General features: G+C 30.0%; 1 protein-coding gene across 3 annotated transcripts; it reads left to right on the top strand.

Moving 5' to 3' along the window:
* Positions 1–901: 901 nt before the first annotated feature.
* Positions 902–14,687, top strand: LOC130668962 (protein smoothened). Of its 3 annotated transcripts, XM_057471562.1 has the most exons (8): positions 902–1,187; positions 1,331–1,612; positions 4,937–5,550; positions 7,037–7,377; positions 9,132–9,333; positions 9,405–9,572; positions 13,138–13,232; positions 13,305–14,687. In XM_057471562.1, exons 1-8 carry the CDS (start codon positions 1,158–1,160, stop codon positions 14,462–14,464), a joined length of 2,892 nt encoding a protein of 963 aa, XP_057327545.1. In that variant the 5' UTR covers positions 902–1,157; the 3' UTR covers positions 14,465–14,687. The 3 variants fall into 3 exon arrangements, with proteins under 3 accessions (XP_057327545.1, XP_057327543.1, XP_057327546.1); XM_057471560.1 differs by having other exon boundaries at positions 903–1,187; positions 13,138–14,686; XM_057471563.1 differs by lacking the exon at positions 902–1,187 and adding an exon at positions 1,721–1,866 and having other exon boundaries at positions 1,471–1,612; positions 13,138–14,685.
* Positions 14,688–18,217: the final 3,530 nt, after the last annotated feature.

The raw sequence follows: 18,217 nt of genomic DNA, 5'->3' as shown, positions 1-18,217 counted from the left end.
AGGTTGCTCGTTAGTATTATTATTACTAGTCTATAGTTATAATAGAAATATTACACAAGATTTTATGGTGTAAAATTTATAAGTGGAATACAATGCTTAATGTTATGATCATTTCTTGGAATTTAAAAAAAAAAATGTTGGAAAATCAAAAAGTGCATACCTCAATCGCTCATAATAATTATCAATATTTTATTTTTATATTATGACTTTTATTATATTATTATTCTAATTATTTCTTTACATTACTACCTTATCATTTTTGTGTTTTATTTTTTTCTTTCAGTTTAATTTTTATTATTTAAAATTTTCTTTAAATATTCCGCCTTTTTTTCTTAAAAACCGCTTTTTATTTTTTAATCCTACAGTCACACTAGTGCTGCTGATAGTATTTAGTGATGAAGGAAAAAAAAAAAGAAAAATTAATAATTTCAAGCTCAAAGAATTTACGATATATGTTCAAGGGTAATAATTAGCAGTAGTTTGTTGTCAATCTAAAGATAACTTTCACCCAAATATAATCTCCAGATAATCTAGAGATAGCCAGAGTTGCTAAAAAAAATGCTTTTGTTTTGCCGTACAATTGGCCATCGATTCCTATCTCCAGCAAATTATTCCACGTGCTGAGCAAATTTATTTTCAAGTTGACAGCAAATGTACGTCAACTTTAGTTCAATTTTCTGTCTACAAAGTGAGCGCAACACAGCGCAAATCGACAGAAAGTTCTCAAATTTCGCTAGCAATTTTCGGCCGCAGATTTTTTTCGTTGATTTTCCAAATTAACGATTCTGTCAATTTACTATCAGGAAAATACGTTCTTTCCAAGTTGCAGTTCATTCGAAATAGCCCTAATGACTGAATTTCATGTTCAAAAACCAGCGTCGAGCGTCAGCATGGAATCACATTTTTACAAACACCGGAAAGACTGATGGTGGGAGATCCAATAATACAAAGCGCACCGTGGGTGGTCCATGGGTCGGGGACCAGACACCGCACAGTATGTGTGGTCCGGTTGTTCCTCTGCAAACGGAATGTAATTTAGCTTTAGCTAGTATGGTTTGTGAGATTGTGTGTTTCGCTTGACGCATCCAAGCCGAGGAAGAATTTAAAAAGACTGAACGATTCACTCAAATATAATTTTGAAGGCGTAATTGACAACAATGCATTGTCAATATTATTACTTGTCCAAGGTAAGTTTTATAAATAAATATATTATAATTGTCAACTTGTAAACAATTTATCAATGCAGTGATTGGCTTAAATTCATTAGGTTTCTGTTTTTAAAATTTGACTTTTTAATTTAATTGTTATTTTATTAATTTTTTTTTTTCAGATCTCACTATGTGCATTTTACTGTATATTTATTTTGAGCGCGAAATTAACAAACGTAAATGCTGAGACGAGTGGAATTTATGAGAGAAATGAACTAGTAGAAAACGACAGGGGGGAAAGTTTGTACCCTTATGATCTCCGGAGCTACTCAAATAATGTAGAATGCAGAAGACCGGCTACTTGTGTAAAATTGGAATACAACACATGCATGGGTACTGTCTTGCCATACACTGTGTCTACTTTGGATCTTCTTCCGGAAGGCACAACTCAGGATTTAATTGCGGTAATAAATTATCGAATTAGTTCTTCTCAATATCTATTAACTACCAGGATAGTAGACTTTAAAAATATAAATTATTTTAACTTTTCTCTTGTAATTTAAACATTCTAGATCGCAATTCGATAATATGAATTATGATAACAAGCCTCGTCGAACTTAAATTTGTCTTAGTACTCTTGGAATTTTCGGAATCGTGGAAGGGACTTTTTTCTCACTAGTTTATCACAACTTTTATCATAAATTACATTCTTAATAAGGTAACATACCTAATCTATACCTGATCACTTTATATGTAATATATATTTATATAATTGCCGTAATATATACGAGCAACCTACAGTCACTATGTGACTGCCCGAGTATTACTGCCAAATTTATACAATATCATTTGAATTTAACTGTTTATTTAAATTTATGCTCTAAAATCAACTCTAGAATTTTTTGTTCATTTCTTTTGGGATTTTTTTTTATTAGTCTAATATATTTTTTTTCACTGACACCAAATTAAATTTTTAAAATTTTTTAAATCGTCTTTTTTTCCCGCGTAATTTAAATGTGATTCGAATAATTTAGATTTATTTATTTATCTCGAAACTTGGCAATGAAAAAGAGTTCAAACCGCGAAAAGGCACAAATTCAAGTCAAGACTTTTTCAATGATACCAAATTTAATAACATTAACTGATGCTGTCATGTAGATATGGCGGGAACAAAATTTTCTTTATTCTTTTAATAATACAGATCATAGATGAAAAAATTACTGTTTGTAAAATAAATATTTTTGAGTCAAAATACACCGCGATGTTTATTTGGATACTTGATAAAAAAAATTATAATTTATTTTTAACGATTATTTCAATCCAAGTTGACGTTTATTTTTCGGGACATTGAAAGAAAAAAATCCTCAAGATAAATCATTTATTTTCTAAAATTATTTTAAGAAAATTATTGTTTCACTTTAATAGTAAATTTCTAGAATCATCAATTACTTAAGGGAGAAAAAGGGTCTGAGATACAAAAAAAGAGGATATTTTTGTGATTTTTTTTTCAGAGTACCTTCTTTGTTAAAATTCCTAAAATTTATGACATTATTAAGCATCATTTCAAGAATTTTCTGCTAAATTTTCATAAAAAAATATTGAAAATGAAGCCGGTGGTAGTAGGGAGAACCGAATCACCTTTAAAAAAAAGTCTTTATGCTATAGGCAGGATAACTCATGACTCGGGCCAGGATTTTTGCGTTAATTTAAAAATAATTAATAATTAGTGGTGTGAAATTTTTTATATTACGGGGAAAATATTGGTCTTATAAAAAAAGTTTTTAAACAAAAGTTGTAGGAAATATAATTTTCTAAAAAAAATGTCTCTTATAATTTTTTTTAAAACTAATAAGAAAGCCGTATTTTCAAAATTAAGATTTTAATATTTGACAAAAGTTTGAATTATTCATTATGAATCTTAATTTTTGAATTACGGTTAAAATATTGATTGTATAAGAAAATTATAAGAGACATTTTTTAATAAAATTAAATTTCCTACAACTTTTGTTCGAAAACTTTTTTACTCAGACCGATATTTTCCCCGTAATATCAAAAATTTGAACTATTTATTTAAAAAATAAGGCAAAAATCTTGTCCCTACTCATGACTGTTTCATCTGAAATCAAACAATCAAAAAGATTTCTTGAGTACATAAGTTTACCTTGAATTTGAACGAAGGAATAAACAAAATATTTATTTTTGAATTTTTGGTAAAGGTGCGATAAAAAAACTCTGATTTTTACCAAAAATTGCTCCTTCTGTTTAATTAAGAAATAAGTAGTTATTGAAAAAAAAAATCTTTCGTTCAAATCCAAGATAAACTTCTGTACTCAAGAAATCTTTTTGGTTTTTTGATTTCTGATGAAGCAGTCGTGAGTTACCCTGCCTGCTGCATGGAGACTTTTTTTTAAGGTGACTCATCTCTCCCCGCTACCACTGGCTTGTTTTTCAATATTTTTTAATGAAAATTTAGCAGAATATTCTTGAAATGATGCTCAATAATGTCACAAATTTTAAGAATTTTAATAAAGAAAATACTCTGAAAAAAAAAAATTACAAAAATATCCTCTTTTTTTTTTGTATCTCAGACCTTTTTCCTCCCTAAGGCAAGCAAATATTTCTTCGATTTAGTTGATATGTTCTCAAATTTATTACAATTAAAAACGACAATAAATCAATTATTTAGTTAAATACAGAAAAAAAGGAATTGAAGAAAGATATAATTAAAAATTAGAAAAAAATTCTTGCACTAAGAAAACAATTTGTTTCTCATTGATATTGGCAAAAATAAATTCTATAAACTTTTTCGAGAGTTACTTCTATAAACTATGAAATATTTCAATTTAATTATTTAGTTGTGAAAATTAATATTTAGGATGACAAACATCGATGAATAACTTAAGAGTTTATTAAAAACATGATTTCGAAAAGAGCCACCGGCTGAGCGTCATAAGTCTCGCGTGATCGGTCTAGATTTGAATCTTAGGTAGGGTTAAATTATTTATTTATAAAAAAAATCTTTTGTTAAGGTACAGAACTAATCTGAACAACATTAGGTAAAAAAAGCATGTCTATTAATATTTTTTTGACAAAATCAATTTTTTTTTAAAACCAAAATTTTCTTCGGGCCAGAAAAACTTTTCTTGAAATAAGACATTTGTTTTCGCCTCAAAAAATTTTTTTCCGCTCCAAGAAAAGTTTTTCTTGTCCCAATAAAATTTTTTTTTCAATTCATAACTTAAAAAATTTCTTGGGTCAAACAAAAATTTTCTTGGGGTAAGTAAAACTTTTCTGCGCCAAGATATCCTTTTCTCTGAGTAGAGATATGTGCTGATCAAGTACTAGTTTCAAACGTTTTTTTTTGTCATCAGTCATTAGTATCTAGACTTTCTTTAGTATAAACATTAATGATTTGGTACAGTCGAATCGCGTTATGAGTCCGAATAATTCCTGGACCCCCACTTCTGCTCAGCAGTCGAACTTCCCCTACTTTGCAAGCGTGTGAGTGTGTACGTGATCATTTTTGTAGTCATAGAGGGGAATGTCTTCCAAGAAATATAAGTCGGCGGACTTATAACGCGACTGGACTGTATGCCAAAAAAACTTTTCTTGAAACTTCCATACGACGTATGGTACAAAACATCGATTTTCTGTTTTTTCTTACTGTTATATTTACTCATTTATAAAAAAATGTTAAACCTTTTCCGTGAATAAATTTTTTTTTTGACAAATATTGTGATAGTATTACAATATCACGAGTAATAAACTCAAATAGATTGTATTTTTAGGAACAGCTTCGACTTTTACAAGGATTACAACACATTCCCAAATGTTGGGCTGTAGTTCAACCACTTTTATGTTCATTGTTTATGCCGAGATGCGATAATAATGTTGTTGAGTTGCCATCACAAGAGATGTGCAAGAAAATACTAAATCCTTGTAGAATAGTCATGAATCATACGATATGGCCAAGTTTCATTAAATGTGATAATAAAAAACTATTCCCAAAATTATGCAAAGATATTTCGAGAGAACTGCAGTTTAATACGTCAGGAAGATGTTTGAAACCTCTAGTTCCCACTGATAATTCTCTAGTTACATTTGAAGGAATTGAAGGCTGTGGTACTCCGTGTAATGATCCGCTTTATACCAATGATGAACACAAACAAATTCATTCGTTCATAAAATGGGGTGCAGTCATTTGTATGTGTTTTCATATATTCACTATTTGTACCTTTTTAATTGATTGGCGAAGTGCCAATAAATATCCAGCTCTTGTTATTTTCTATATAAACTGTTGTTTTTTAATCTCTTGTATTGGATGGATACTTCAATTTACATCGGTAACTAGAGATTCAATAATATGTCATAAAGATAATACACTTCGGATAAAAGAACCCAGGTACTTTATTTTATATTATTTATTATATGATTTTGCACACCTCAACCGTGAACGCTGTGTGCTTTACGATCGAAATTCATTTTTCGACTTACGTTAAGTCGTCTCTGCACTTTTTTGATTACACTAAAATCGGTTAAATTGAATACTAATACAAAGATAATTTATTAAGGAATAATTTCGACCCGGTATTCAGTCGATTAATTTTTACATTGATTTAAAATGAATTGTTTTAATTCAACAAACCAGTGCTGTCAATTGTCTTGTATGAATATTCGGAACCACGATATCTTTCGAAAAATATAATAACTTCCCTAGTAACACGTGTTTAAGCAAGATTCTGGAGTAAGTATCTTGAGCAAGACCCCTAGTTGTTAGTGTCTTTTTCTACGTATGTGTCTTTCGCCAGATCATGTATCAAGAAACCTCTGTCAAGATTTGTGTATGTCTTGCTCATAGTATCGTACGCAAGATTATTAAAGATATCTTGAACACGGAGCAATGAAAAAGTGCCTGACACATTTCTTGCATCAGTAACTTACAATAGGTATACTTACGCATGGCTTGCTCAAGATCTGCTCAAGGCTCAAGGTCAATTTTGAACCTTGATCAGATCTTAAGCTAGTTGTCCTGCTACAATATTGTCAAAAAGTTATGAGCCATATACGCGGTAAGAGCAGATTAGGTGGTAGTTAAAACGAGACATTGCTTTTGTTCGATACTGTACCCATGAGAAGTTTACCTACACACTACTCATATATACGTATACACAAATACTATTGCACATTTTCTTAAATTAAAATTTGACAACGTCGCATATGCTCTGCCAGTTGCTGTATAGTGTACTGAGCATATGTTTAAATTTACCGCTCAAATAATACTATGCATACGCGTTGTCAGATTGTTCTTTTCCAATTCACTGACATTGCTCGCAATATTAATGATACGAACTTTGATTATAAATATTTCAAATTTTAACGGTAATTATATCTTAATACCCTTAATAAGTATAAAAAATTTTAGAACTTTCTGACACTATGCCCATCACCCGACAACTACCTTAAGCAAGCCATGATCAACTATAGTCTTCCTTGAATTGAGTTATAATCTAGCACGAATTTCTTGTGTAAGGCTTGCAATTGAAATCTGGTCACAAGTATCTGCAGCAAGACACATACGTAGAAAAAGACACTAGCAACTATCGATCTTGAGAGCACACTTGCTCAAGAATTTAAAAAGATTGTTATATGAGGTGTGACAGTAGGAATAAAAAAAAAGGCGGAATATTTAAATAAATTTTGAATACTAAAAAATAAACTGAAAGAAAAGAGTCAAAATAAAAAATGAAATTAATAAGTTAAAAGTTCAATAACAATTAATAATGTAAAAATAATTTTAATAATACAATCAAAGCGATTGAGGTGTGCCCTTTTTGATTTTTCAACATTTGTACTTATTTTTTACAATTATTTATTTTTCATAATTACAGTGGTGGCAATTTATTCTGTGTTATGGTTTTTGTTTTAATTTATTATCCATCAATGGCAGCTTTGGTGTGGTTTGTAATTCTCACTTACGCTTGGCATATGAGATTTCAATCTATTAGCACAATCCAAGATAAAATTGATAAGAAAAGTGCTTATTTTCATCTGATTGCCTGGTGTTGTCCTCTTGTTTTAACAGTCACAATCATTACCCTTTGTGAAGTTGATGGAAACAGCGTTACAGGTATTTGTTTCGTAGGATATACGAATCATATCGTACGAGCTGGTTTTGTACTAGGTCCTACTTTATTGAGTACTGCTGTTGGTGAATACTTTTTATCCAGAGGTAAGTTCAACGATTATATCGGCATGTGTATTAGGGTGTGTCATTTTAGGACAAATTTTTTTTTCAACGCATCACCAGCTTCTGTATTTGCAGAAAGTTGAAATAAAATGCCTGTTAAAATTTGAGCCTTTAATATTAATATTAAGTATTTCCTGATTGCGATTTTCTATTTCTCATTTAAATAACATGGGGAAAAAAAATTTGAAGTTTGGAATTTTATACCTCGGCAATCGCTCATTGTACAGACAAGCCCAGGATACATATTTGTAGGAAATTCACAAAAAAAGTATCATATCATTTTTTGATAAATCCATATCTGTTCAAAAATTATTTGATCTTGAAGTCAAATTTATAGTAAATTTCGAGATCTTTTTACTTTTCCGGCAAAACTGTAAGACATATCATAAGATGTCATTAGGATCTTTTTTGTGCACAATTTTATTTCCTACAAATCATCTGTGATAAAAATTTTTCAGATTCCGTATAATTTTCTAGTAATTTCCGTTTTATTATGAAGCTTTTAAAAAAAATAGTGTTCTGATCGATTTCAAGAACTTGACATTAAAATGACAATAACTACAGAACAATGCGGAATTTCAAAAAATTTTATTCGTAAAAATTTGTCAGGAATAAAAGTACCTACAAAAAAGATCCTATGACATTTTATGATAAGTCTGATAGTTTCGCCGGAAAGTTCCTTGATCTCGAAATTTACTATAAAGTTGACTTTAAGCTCCAATAACTTTTGAACAGATAGATTTATCAGAAACTGGTAGGAGCCTGAGTCAAAAAACAAATTCGGATTCAAGTCTCAAAGTTCTCAATGAGGTTTTTAAGGATCAGTTTAGAATTTTAAGATTGACAACAGTATTGAAAGTTATCCTAGTTTAGTCCTTAAAGTAGTAGTTACGACCAATTTTACAACTTTGACGACTAAACTGGAATAACATAATCTGGATTAGAGCCTCAAAATACTCAAAACATACAGGAATAATTTTATCCACATTTGAACCTCAAAAGTCTCATTCGACGTATTCTCTCCTCTCCTTTTTCTATCTAGAATTTTTCAAAGTCCGAAGTATAACTTTTCATTTATTGAGGATTTTGAGGTCTTAGTTATAGTTTAAAATCGATAAATTATTCGCATTTAGACCTCATAGTTCTCATTGAGGATTTTTAGTACTAAAGTAGAGTTACTTTCTGAGCGGCAAATAAAACATTAAAAGAATTGAGGCTTTTGAGGACTAGAATAGAATTTGTTCTTTGACTCGGGAGAATATTTTTTTTAGCGCTTTAAATTTCCTACGAAAAGGTATGCTGAGCTTATCTGTACAATGAGCCATTGCCGAGATATAAAGTTCCAAACCTAAAATTTTTTTTCCCATGTTATTTTAATAGGAAATAAAAAATCGCGATGAGCCACCTGTTCATATTAATATGAAGGGATAAAGCTAAAGCTAGCGGCAGTAATAAGTAGCGGCCGCTAGCTTCAGCTTCATATATCAAGGGCTTAAATTTTAACAGGCATCTTATTTTACCTTTCTGCAAGTATAAAAGCTGGCGGTGCGTTGAAAAAAAAGTTGCCCTAAAATAACACACCTTAATGCATATTTTATTATTTTAACTTAACGTTATAAAATATATGTTATTTTAAATGCTTACAATGATTTTTGGATTACTGTAAGTTGATATAAAATAATTTGAATTCAGTTGATCAGAGAAAAATATATAAAATTAACATTGTATTATTTTAGGATTAATAACTTTGATTCGTTTGAAAATAAAGAGTCACAGTATTGTATCGGAAAGAGCGAATTCAAAAATTCGAGGCACAATCATCAGGATGGGATGTTTTTCAGTTTTAATATTTTTTGCTATAATGATTACATTTTATTGTCACATTTATGAATTTCAAAACTCATGGAAATGGCATCAAAGTTTTAGAGAATATATTTTGTAAGTATTTTATTAAATACAAGCTTTTAATTAATAATACGATATATTATAACTGTCAGTATATTTTAAAGATGTTCAATAATCAAGTATGAAGAAAGTTTGGAATGTAAAATAGCATCACGGCCAAGCATTAACAAGCTACAATTACATTTATTGTCACCTTTTCTTGCCGGCGTGTTGATGTCTCTGTGGGTTTGGACCAGTTCCACCGTTGAAACCTGGAAACGATTTTTCCGTCGGTAAATTTTTTTTAAATTTCATCTGTATGTTCTATCAACTAAAACAAATATTGTTTGTAACGATTCGCGTTAAGCATGCATCGATATATTTCTGGTATCTTTAATTAGATTACTATACGTTTTTTAAACACTAAAACTATCATTTATTATTCTCTATTTAATAGTAGATTGAAAAAAGCATGAGAATTATACTTTGAAATTGACCCTGATTAAACAACTGGAAAACCAGAATTTGTCCAAATTAAAACGAATTTAATTAATTTGAAAATAATTCTCCAATTTCTAGTTCTGAATCGGAATTAAACTGAATTAAAACGAATTTGAAATTTTTAAATTGGTTTTATTCGTTTTGATTCGAATTCAAATTTTCAATTCAGTTGAATTCTGTTTTGCAGAATTCCACAGAATATAACAGAATTAAAATTTTTAATTCGGTCGAATTCAGTTGTTTAATCAGGGGATACTTAAGAATTAACGATGTTCTGAGTGAAAATTTATCCAACACTTTTTTAAATGTCAGTGGTGACACAAAAATTTTTATCAATACCAATGAGCAATTTCGTTTCGTCATAAAAACAAATTTTTGTCTTAGTACAAGAATTTTTTACTACTTGCACGTCTCGAACGCGAAGCGGAGAAGTTGTGGTTTATAACCGACTTGGCAAGGTTATGCGATTTCCTCATATTAAACTGTATATATTATTTTTATATCACACTTACACGCTATGAAAAGCACATAAATTTAAAGAGGGGACACTTACGAATAAGCCTGATACTTTTTTAAAACTTTCCGATACGTATTAATATAAAAAAAAGTTCAATAAAAAAAAATTATCGTGGTCGTCCATTAGTCTGTGGTTCGAAAAAAAGTCATGGTATGGATATCTCGAGAACAACTTGACGGAACGACTTGATATTTCTTTTACAATCTTCAGAATTACCCAGAGAAGGTTTCTTTCGAAAATCACTACTGTAGTCCTTCTCGTTGTTTTTTCTTTTTTATAATAAATCATAACTGTTAAAACCAGCAATTTCACATGTAAACAAACACGCACTACAACCATTCTTATGAGAAATGTTCTCCTTATCTTAATTTTTTTGTTGACTTTTACTACCGTATATTTACTATGGAAATTTTTATAAAAAAACGCGGGTGATTCAAACCTTTTTGAAATTTAATTTTTTAAAATATAACATTAGGGTTCGAGGCGTGCACTTTTGGATTTTCCAAATCTTTTAATTTTTAATTTTATCTTTCTTCAATTCCTTTTTTTTAATTAACCAAATAATTGTTTTATTGAATTTTTCAATTGTAATAAATTTGAGAAGGTATCAAGTAAATTGATTAGATATTTGCTTGCCCTAAGTAATTGATGCTTGTAGAAATTAATTACTAAAGTGTCGCAATCCTATATATCAATCTTTTTCAATTCTTGAGCAAGTCTGCTCTTAACCCGGGAAAAATGATCAGACCTGATCAGACATGAACAGGCATGAATCTTCAGGCCTGATTAGACATGAAAAATGACCATGCCTGATCAGGCATGTTCAGGTCTGATAAGGTATGTTCATGTCTGTTCAAGCCCACCCGGGTAAAAAAATTATAGATAAAAACTTGCCCTATATAATTATATATAATTATGTATAACTATATACAATTATATATAACTATTTCTATAGAAATAAAAAAAAACATAAATTCGGGCGAGTACAGGATTTTAACCGTAGACCTCGCGCTCAAAAGTTTAACCCGCTACCCGTTGACCTAAGAGATTGACTTGAAGAGTAAGTTTCATATGAACTTCAAGTAAAATCTTATACGTGATAGATTCTTGGTCAACAAAATTTTATATCTTATATATGATAGATTTTTAGTTACATGAAATTATATATAATTATAACTACGTTAACTATATATAATTATAACTAACTAAGTTAGTTATATTCAATTATAACTAAGATTTTAAATTTAATCCCATCCTTGGCGGTTTTGAATCACCCTGGAAACACCCTGGGAGTAGAAACACGGTGGAATTACGGTGGTTATACGGTGGGTTTTTTCATTGTATCACGGTGGTTACACCGTGTAACCACCGTAGAATCACGGTGATGCAATGAAAAAAAACCCACCGTGTAACCAACGTGGATCCACCGTGATTCCAGGGTGTTTCCAGGGTGATTCAAAACTGCCAGGGATATATCAGGCTGGATCAGACATGAACAGGTATGATCAGGCCTGAGCGTATTTAACGCTTCAGCCATGAACAGATATGGACAGGCATGGACAGGTGTGATCAGGCCTGATCATGTCTAATTTCAGGCCTGATCATACATGAACGGGCATGGTCAGGTCTGATCATTTTTTCCCGGGAAGATTGATAGGTGCTCGTGTCTTTTTCTACGTATGTGTCTTGCTGCAGATACTTGTGAGCAGATTTAAGGTAGTTATCAGGTGATGGGCATAGTGTCAGAAAGTTCTAAAAGTTTTTATACTAAGATTTTTTTTTCATAATAAAATATTATTTCCCCTCATTTTACTACCATTTTCCCTCAATTTAGTTTCCCGACTACACTTAGTGGAATTTACTTGCGCATGCGCTTGAGCTGCTACTATAAGTCAGCTGTTTACATATACATAGATATACTTATAGATAGTAAGACTGCGCATGCTTCTATTTTTAATAGTTCCACCTTTTAAGAGTGGAAGAGATACCTCTCTAAGATATTTTTCCTGGAACCAGAGCTCCGAGTCTGATATCTTAGGGGGGGGGGGGGGGCACTGTATCGTATTTCATATATAATAATATAATTTTAATTTTATTATAAATATTTTATTTACGTGTTCTAAAACCTTCTTTATCGCATCCCAGATATTTATATTCTTAAATAATTTTTAACACCTGTGAAATTTTCTGAATGCGGCTTATGTTCTTTTATTACTAAGGTAGCTGTAAATAATTTCTATAAATCAATCTAATAAGACTTTGGGAAGAATTAGATCTACTTAAATCAATGGGTTACCTGACGGTTGATTCAAAGACGATTGATCCCCGACAATTGATCCTTGCGACGATTGATCCGCCGATAAAATATACCTCACACACATATAAATGTGAAAAATTACGCCCTTTTTTTCACTAATTTTGTGTGCGTGTAACATAAAAAATATACTCACACACAAATTTTTCACATTTATATGTGTGTGAGTATATATGAGTATATTTTATCGGCGGATCAATCGTCGCAAGGATCAATTGTCGGGGATCAGTTGTCTTTGGGTCATCGGTCGTGTCACCAATCAATGTATAGATCTATTCGAATCTATTTAGATCCATTCAGGTTGACATAAATTTTCTTAAGCATGGAGTTAAAAAAAATTTTAGTAAGCCGTTAAATTCTGTTTGAATTTGAATTGAAATATTTTAGTGGTCGGGTAATATAAATTTTTAATATCTAATGAGATCTCATATTTTTGAAACTATAACCTTATTGGATTGACTAGATTCAGATCTACATGGATTCAAATTATTTTTGCCTGGGATAGTTATTATAATAATTTTTTTAGAACATTCAACCGTGAACCCGAAGAGCCTGTAAAATTAAAAAAGCATCGAGTAATTGCACAAGCATTTGCCAAAAGAAAAACTTTCAATAACAAAGGTCGTTTATCAATAAGTATCTACAATACTCATGAAGATCCAGTAGGATTAAATTTTGATCTCAATTCCGTAGCTTCTCAAGATTTCAGTTCAACTTGGGCAGCAGCGTTGCCGAAATTCGTAACACGTCGAGGCGCTTTAATAGGCGGCAATGCAGGATCAGTATCAAGCAATCGAAGAAATTCGGTAGATTCCGAAATAAGTTTTAGTGTACAAAGAGTTTCAGTTCAGTCTCGCAGAAATTCGGTGGATTCACAAGTGTCTTATCAAATTGCTGAAGTTAAAGCGACTCGCAAACGTAAACCGAATTCGGGACCAAGAAAACAACGCTCAAATCGAAAAATTGTACAATCTTCGATATCTACCATTGGTCCATTATTTATGAGAGGAAGTGCGACATCTCTAAATAGTCAACACAATGCTCAAATTTTATCTGCACTTACTATTGGTGGAACATCACAAATACCCGGTATGAAAAGGCGTTCTGCTACGGCAGGTCTAAACGAAAGTGGTTTTAATTCAGAACTAATGCATAAAGCAGGCATGTTATTACCATTTTTCTTCCCTGATGACAGCGATAGTGATGAAAACTCAAGTATCGACCAGGATAAAAACCCGGAAAGTGAAAGTAAAATTGTTATCGTTGAAAATATTAATATTGAGGAAGGCGAGCATTATAGTGAGAGTGAAGACAGTCAAGTGGATGAAGAGACTAAAATGCTCGATTCCGAAGAACCACTAAGTTGTACTAGAAGCAAAAATACTGATAAAACTTCTAAACGTTTTAGTCATGATAGTGAAAAAAGTCGCGAAACTCAAAAAAGTAAATTTATTATTCAAAATGAGACTATTCTCAAGCACTTTCTCCAAACATCTAATGACACGAAGACAGAGAAAGAAAATGAGAAAGATTTAACCAAAAAAGCCAATATCAGTAACTTGAGTTCAAGTTTGAATTCTTATTGCCCGGAATTGGTTCAAATAATGCAATTAGATGCGCAATCGAGTGCGCGGGAAATGGCGACACAAACATCTCTTCCAATAGATATTCTTGAAATGGAGGAATTGAAACAAAGTATTGATGAAATAATTAACAGTAGAAACTCTAGTTCAAAAACTACTCAAAAATCTCCACAATCACATAAAAGTAACAATCGAAAAACTGAAAATAAAATAATGTCTACGAATCAAAATGCTGTGCCACGAATATTAAAAGAGAACCATCAAAACTAGAAAATTATTAATCATAAAAACGTTTGATTTTTTTCTGTCAAGTTGTATGCAAAGAATACTCAAAGAACAAACTAGTTCTAAAATTTTTTACATACCTGTAACTTTTTGTAATAAATCAATTTTTATAACACTATTGTTACGTTCCCCTAATATTTTATTATGAAATAATTAATATAAATTTAATAAATGATTTCGACTTATAATTTAAATTTATATATAAATGAAATAATTAAAAAATTAAAGAAACAAAAAACTCCACATATAGATTTTTAAAAAATCTTCGAATTTCTTTTTTTTTTCAAGTGATTTTTGAGACGGATATTCGTCGCTGAAAATTCCAAAAGAAATTTCGAAAATTTGAGAGAAACCACATTTAAATCATCGTAAATAGTCTAAGATTAATAAATATAAATTTCTTATTAGTAATTTTTAATTCTTGGAGAGCCATCTCAAAATTATTTTTCATCATAAAAACTTTCGTAGTAAAAAACAATTTTTTTTTGAAATCGTAGTACCATCGGTCTTAGAATTGACGTCCAGAATTTAATGAAACTTGGCATATTGGTACATTACAATAAGATAATAAACCAGTTAAATTTTTAAAAGTCTACCGAAAACTGAAAAAATGATATTAATATATTAAAAAATGTTTGCCTTTACCATTGATCCTTATGGGGAATCACAGAATTTATTTTATTTCACAAAAAGTGACGTTCAAATTTCAATGAAAGTAGTATCATCAAAAAGAAGAAAATGTTTAGAACATTTTGGTTAATCAGAATCTGAGCTTCAAAGCTTGTGATAAGAGTAAATAGTAAATAATTAAGGAAAATCTGTTATACATATTACTTACATGTGGCAACGCCGCCAAAAAGGTTATGATGCGCGCGAAATTTAAACATGCATCAAAAACAGTATGTAGGGATATCGGTATTATACAAATTTTTTAGTACAAAACATACGCCATATTTTTTATTAATATAATTGAATTATTAAATACAGCAACATGTTATTTTATTAAGCAAACATGCGAAGCCAATGACTTGTATAATAGGTGTCTGTGCATTAGATTTTTGCGCATGATCTCATATTTTGAGTGGAACAGAGCTACTGTAAGCATACCTCTATCTCGTTTGCATTTACGCGGCGTTGTGAAATATAAATACTACAGAAGTCAAATTACACAAAACTGTCATTTGACACTTGTGGTATCAATAGTACTACCTTAAAGATCTCGAGCCAATGAACAAGTGGCACTTTTCAAATTTTTGGTAACTTCATTGTTACCCTAGATATCCCTAGCTAAACTAATTTTTCGTCAGATGTCTGCTACTTTCAGGGTCATACTTATATTTATCGCTAATTACCCGATAAAAAATGATTTTGTATAATTATATATGAGTCCATATATGATCAGATCTGAAAATTGACCAGATCTGATCATATATAATCATATATGATTAAATATAATCATGCATGAGTGAATATAGTCATTTTTAAAATCTAATTGAAAATATCTGTAAATTATTAATTAAGTAATTTAATTAGGATTTATTGTCTTCATTAATATAAATGTCGGCTAAATTTAAATTGAAAAAAACAAAAAAATTACTATCGGTTAACCATTATTATACTAAGGGGTCACCCGTCCAATTAATAACCCACTGCTACTTAACTCTGGTAATCGCTTGATGGTAGTCTGGTCCTCTAGTCTGCTATACACTTATACTTAAGAAAAATTCATGGCATTACTCAACTCAAATAATCAAATTGATACATCCTACGTAAATAATGCACCTAGTGATGAATTTGGTTTTGTACATAAATTACGATAGAATTCATTAGATAGATATAATCAAATCTTTTTATCTATTAACTCATAAATATCCACATATAAATCGATATCGATTTATACTTTTAAGTTGCTACCAAAACCTTTGAATATTTTTTAAGTAATGGGGATTTAAGTTTGATTGATGGTTGACAAAATAAAAATTTAATGACATTAATATTAAAACTGTCACATTATGTTATATATATTGTAACAAATGTGAAGCTGATATTTTAAATATTTGAATAGCTAGAAAACAAATGCATTCTTCTCTTGTTTTATAGATACGCGACAAAAGTCAGTCAGTCTTATTTTGACAGTTTAACAGCAAACATTGTATCTCAATAAACTATATATTGCTCTTGCTTTCTTTTACTGCTGTTAATTGTGGTGTTATTATTTCTAATATTGGCAGGGAGCCTAGTATATGGTGGGGACAACTGAAACGATCGCAGCGCTCGCTGTGGATACAATTTCGTTAAATTATGCTCTCTTTGAATATAAACACATGAAAATTAAGTTTAAAAATAGTTCATAATAGTTATTGTGTCGTTAATGTTTGCCTTTGCTCATCGTTTGAGGTTAAAACAATATTTTATAATTTATTGATTCAAATCCGGTTTGGATAATGATTTTTATCATTGGCTAAAAATTATTTTTTAACCCTTCGTTACTCGCGCTATACGGTGATTCCCTGTACAACACTACTTAAGCTAATAAAGTTGGCGTGAATATGAGTGAGACACTAGAGAAAGCGCTTGTAATGGAAAGTTAAAAAAACATTATGTTTTTTTAGTTACGATTTACAAGCAAATTATCATGACTTAAAATAAAATTATTTTCTTCAATTTTGTTAAAAAACTCAATTGACTATTCTACTATTTTTTAAACCATTATCATTGTAGTTGTAATATATTATTTGTTTTGATTTTATCGGTTAACCTTATTCTATTCTAAAATAATAGTGTTTATTATTTATTAAAATTTTTTATACTTAATTTTTTTATCGAAATATATTCAATTTAATTTTCTCTATCAAAAATACAATTACACTTTTTTATTTATATCATTATAAATTTTTATATTTTGATTTTATAACGAATTTTTATTTTTTACACTGATTTTATATATCTTTTATAATTCTCGAGCATGATTTTTTGTAGCCATCAGATGTCGTTTTCGTCGCGCTCCCTGCCAATAAGTATGTTATCATTGTAGTGTATAAGTGATATTAATTTAAGATACCAATCACTACAATATATATATATATATATATATATATATATATATATATATATATATATATATATATATATATATATATATATATATATATATATATATATATATACCCGTGAAAAATGAATCATACATGACCATATATGATCACATATGACCGTGTATATATGGCCGTATATGACATACATGGCCATGTATACATCGCTACGGCCATATATGACTTGATATAACCAATTCTAAATATAGTGGAAATCTAAACATGCAAACCTTTTCAATAAGACAATTTATAGATTAATTGAGAAAAATATAGATAGCCCGAACTGGGAATCGATAAAATGTATAGAAATTTTAACTAAATGAAAAAAAAAATTTTTTTTTTATTTATTTTTGTTTTATTATTATTTTAGCGACGCAGAAATGATCAGATATGCGAATAATTGAATCCTTAATCGAATTAGAAACTTTTAATTCAGAATAAAAATGCTAGACTTATTAATGACCGCACCCACTTCAGTAGGGTTCGAACCTGGGACCTTCCGTACGAGAGACCGACGCTTTGACGATTTTTATAATGATATAGTTTATAATATTTATAACATGCTAAATTTATCATACAAAATTCATGTTTTTAAAAAAGGTAGTGAAAAAATTTTCTTCGCTGTAGAATATATTTTATACGGTAT

The sequence above is a fragment of the Microplitis mediator genome, chromosome 5 (genome assembly GCF_029852145.1).
Source record: "Microplitis mediator isolate UGA2020A chromosome 5, iyMicMedi2.1, whole genome shotgun sequence".
Taxonomy (NCBI): domain Eukaryota; kingdom Metazoa; phylum Arthropoda; class Insecta; order Hymenoptera; family Braconidae; genus Microplitis; species Microplitis mediator.
This window is presented reverse-complemented; position numbering and strand designations above follow the sequence as displayed.

Coding starts and splice junctions, on each gene's coding strand:
- LOC130668962 (XM_057471560.1), top strand. CDS start 1,158: ATGCATTGTCAATATTATTACTTGTCCAAG. Junction 1,613..4,936: donor CAACTCAGGATTTAATTGCG/GTAATAAATTAT, acceptor TTGTATTTTTAG/GAACAGCTTCGACTTTTACA. Junction 9,334..9,404: donor AGTTTTAGAGAATATATTTT/GTAAGTATTTTA, acceptor TATATTTTAAAG/ATGTTCAATAATCAAGTATG.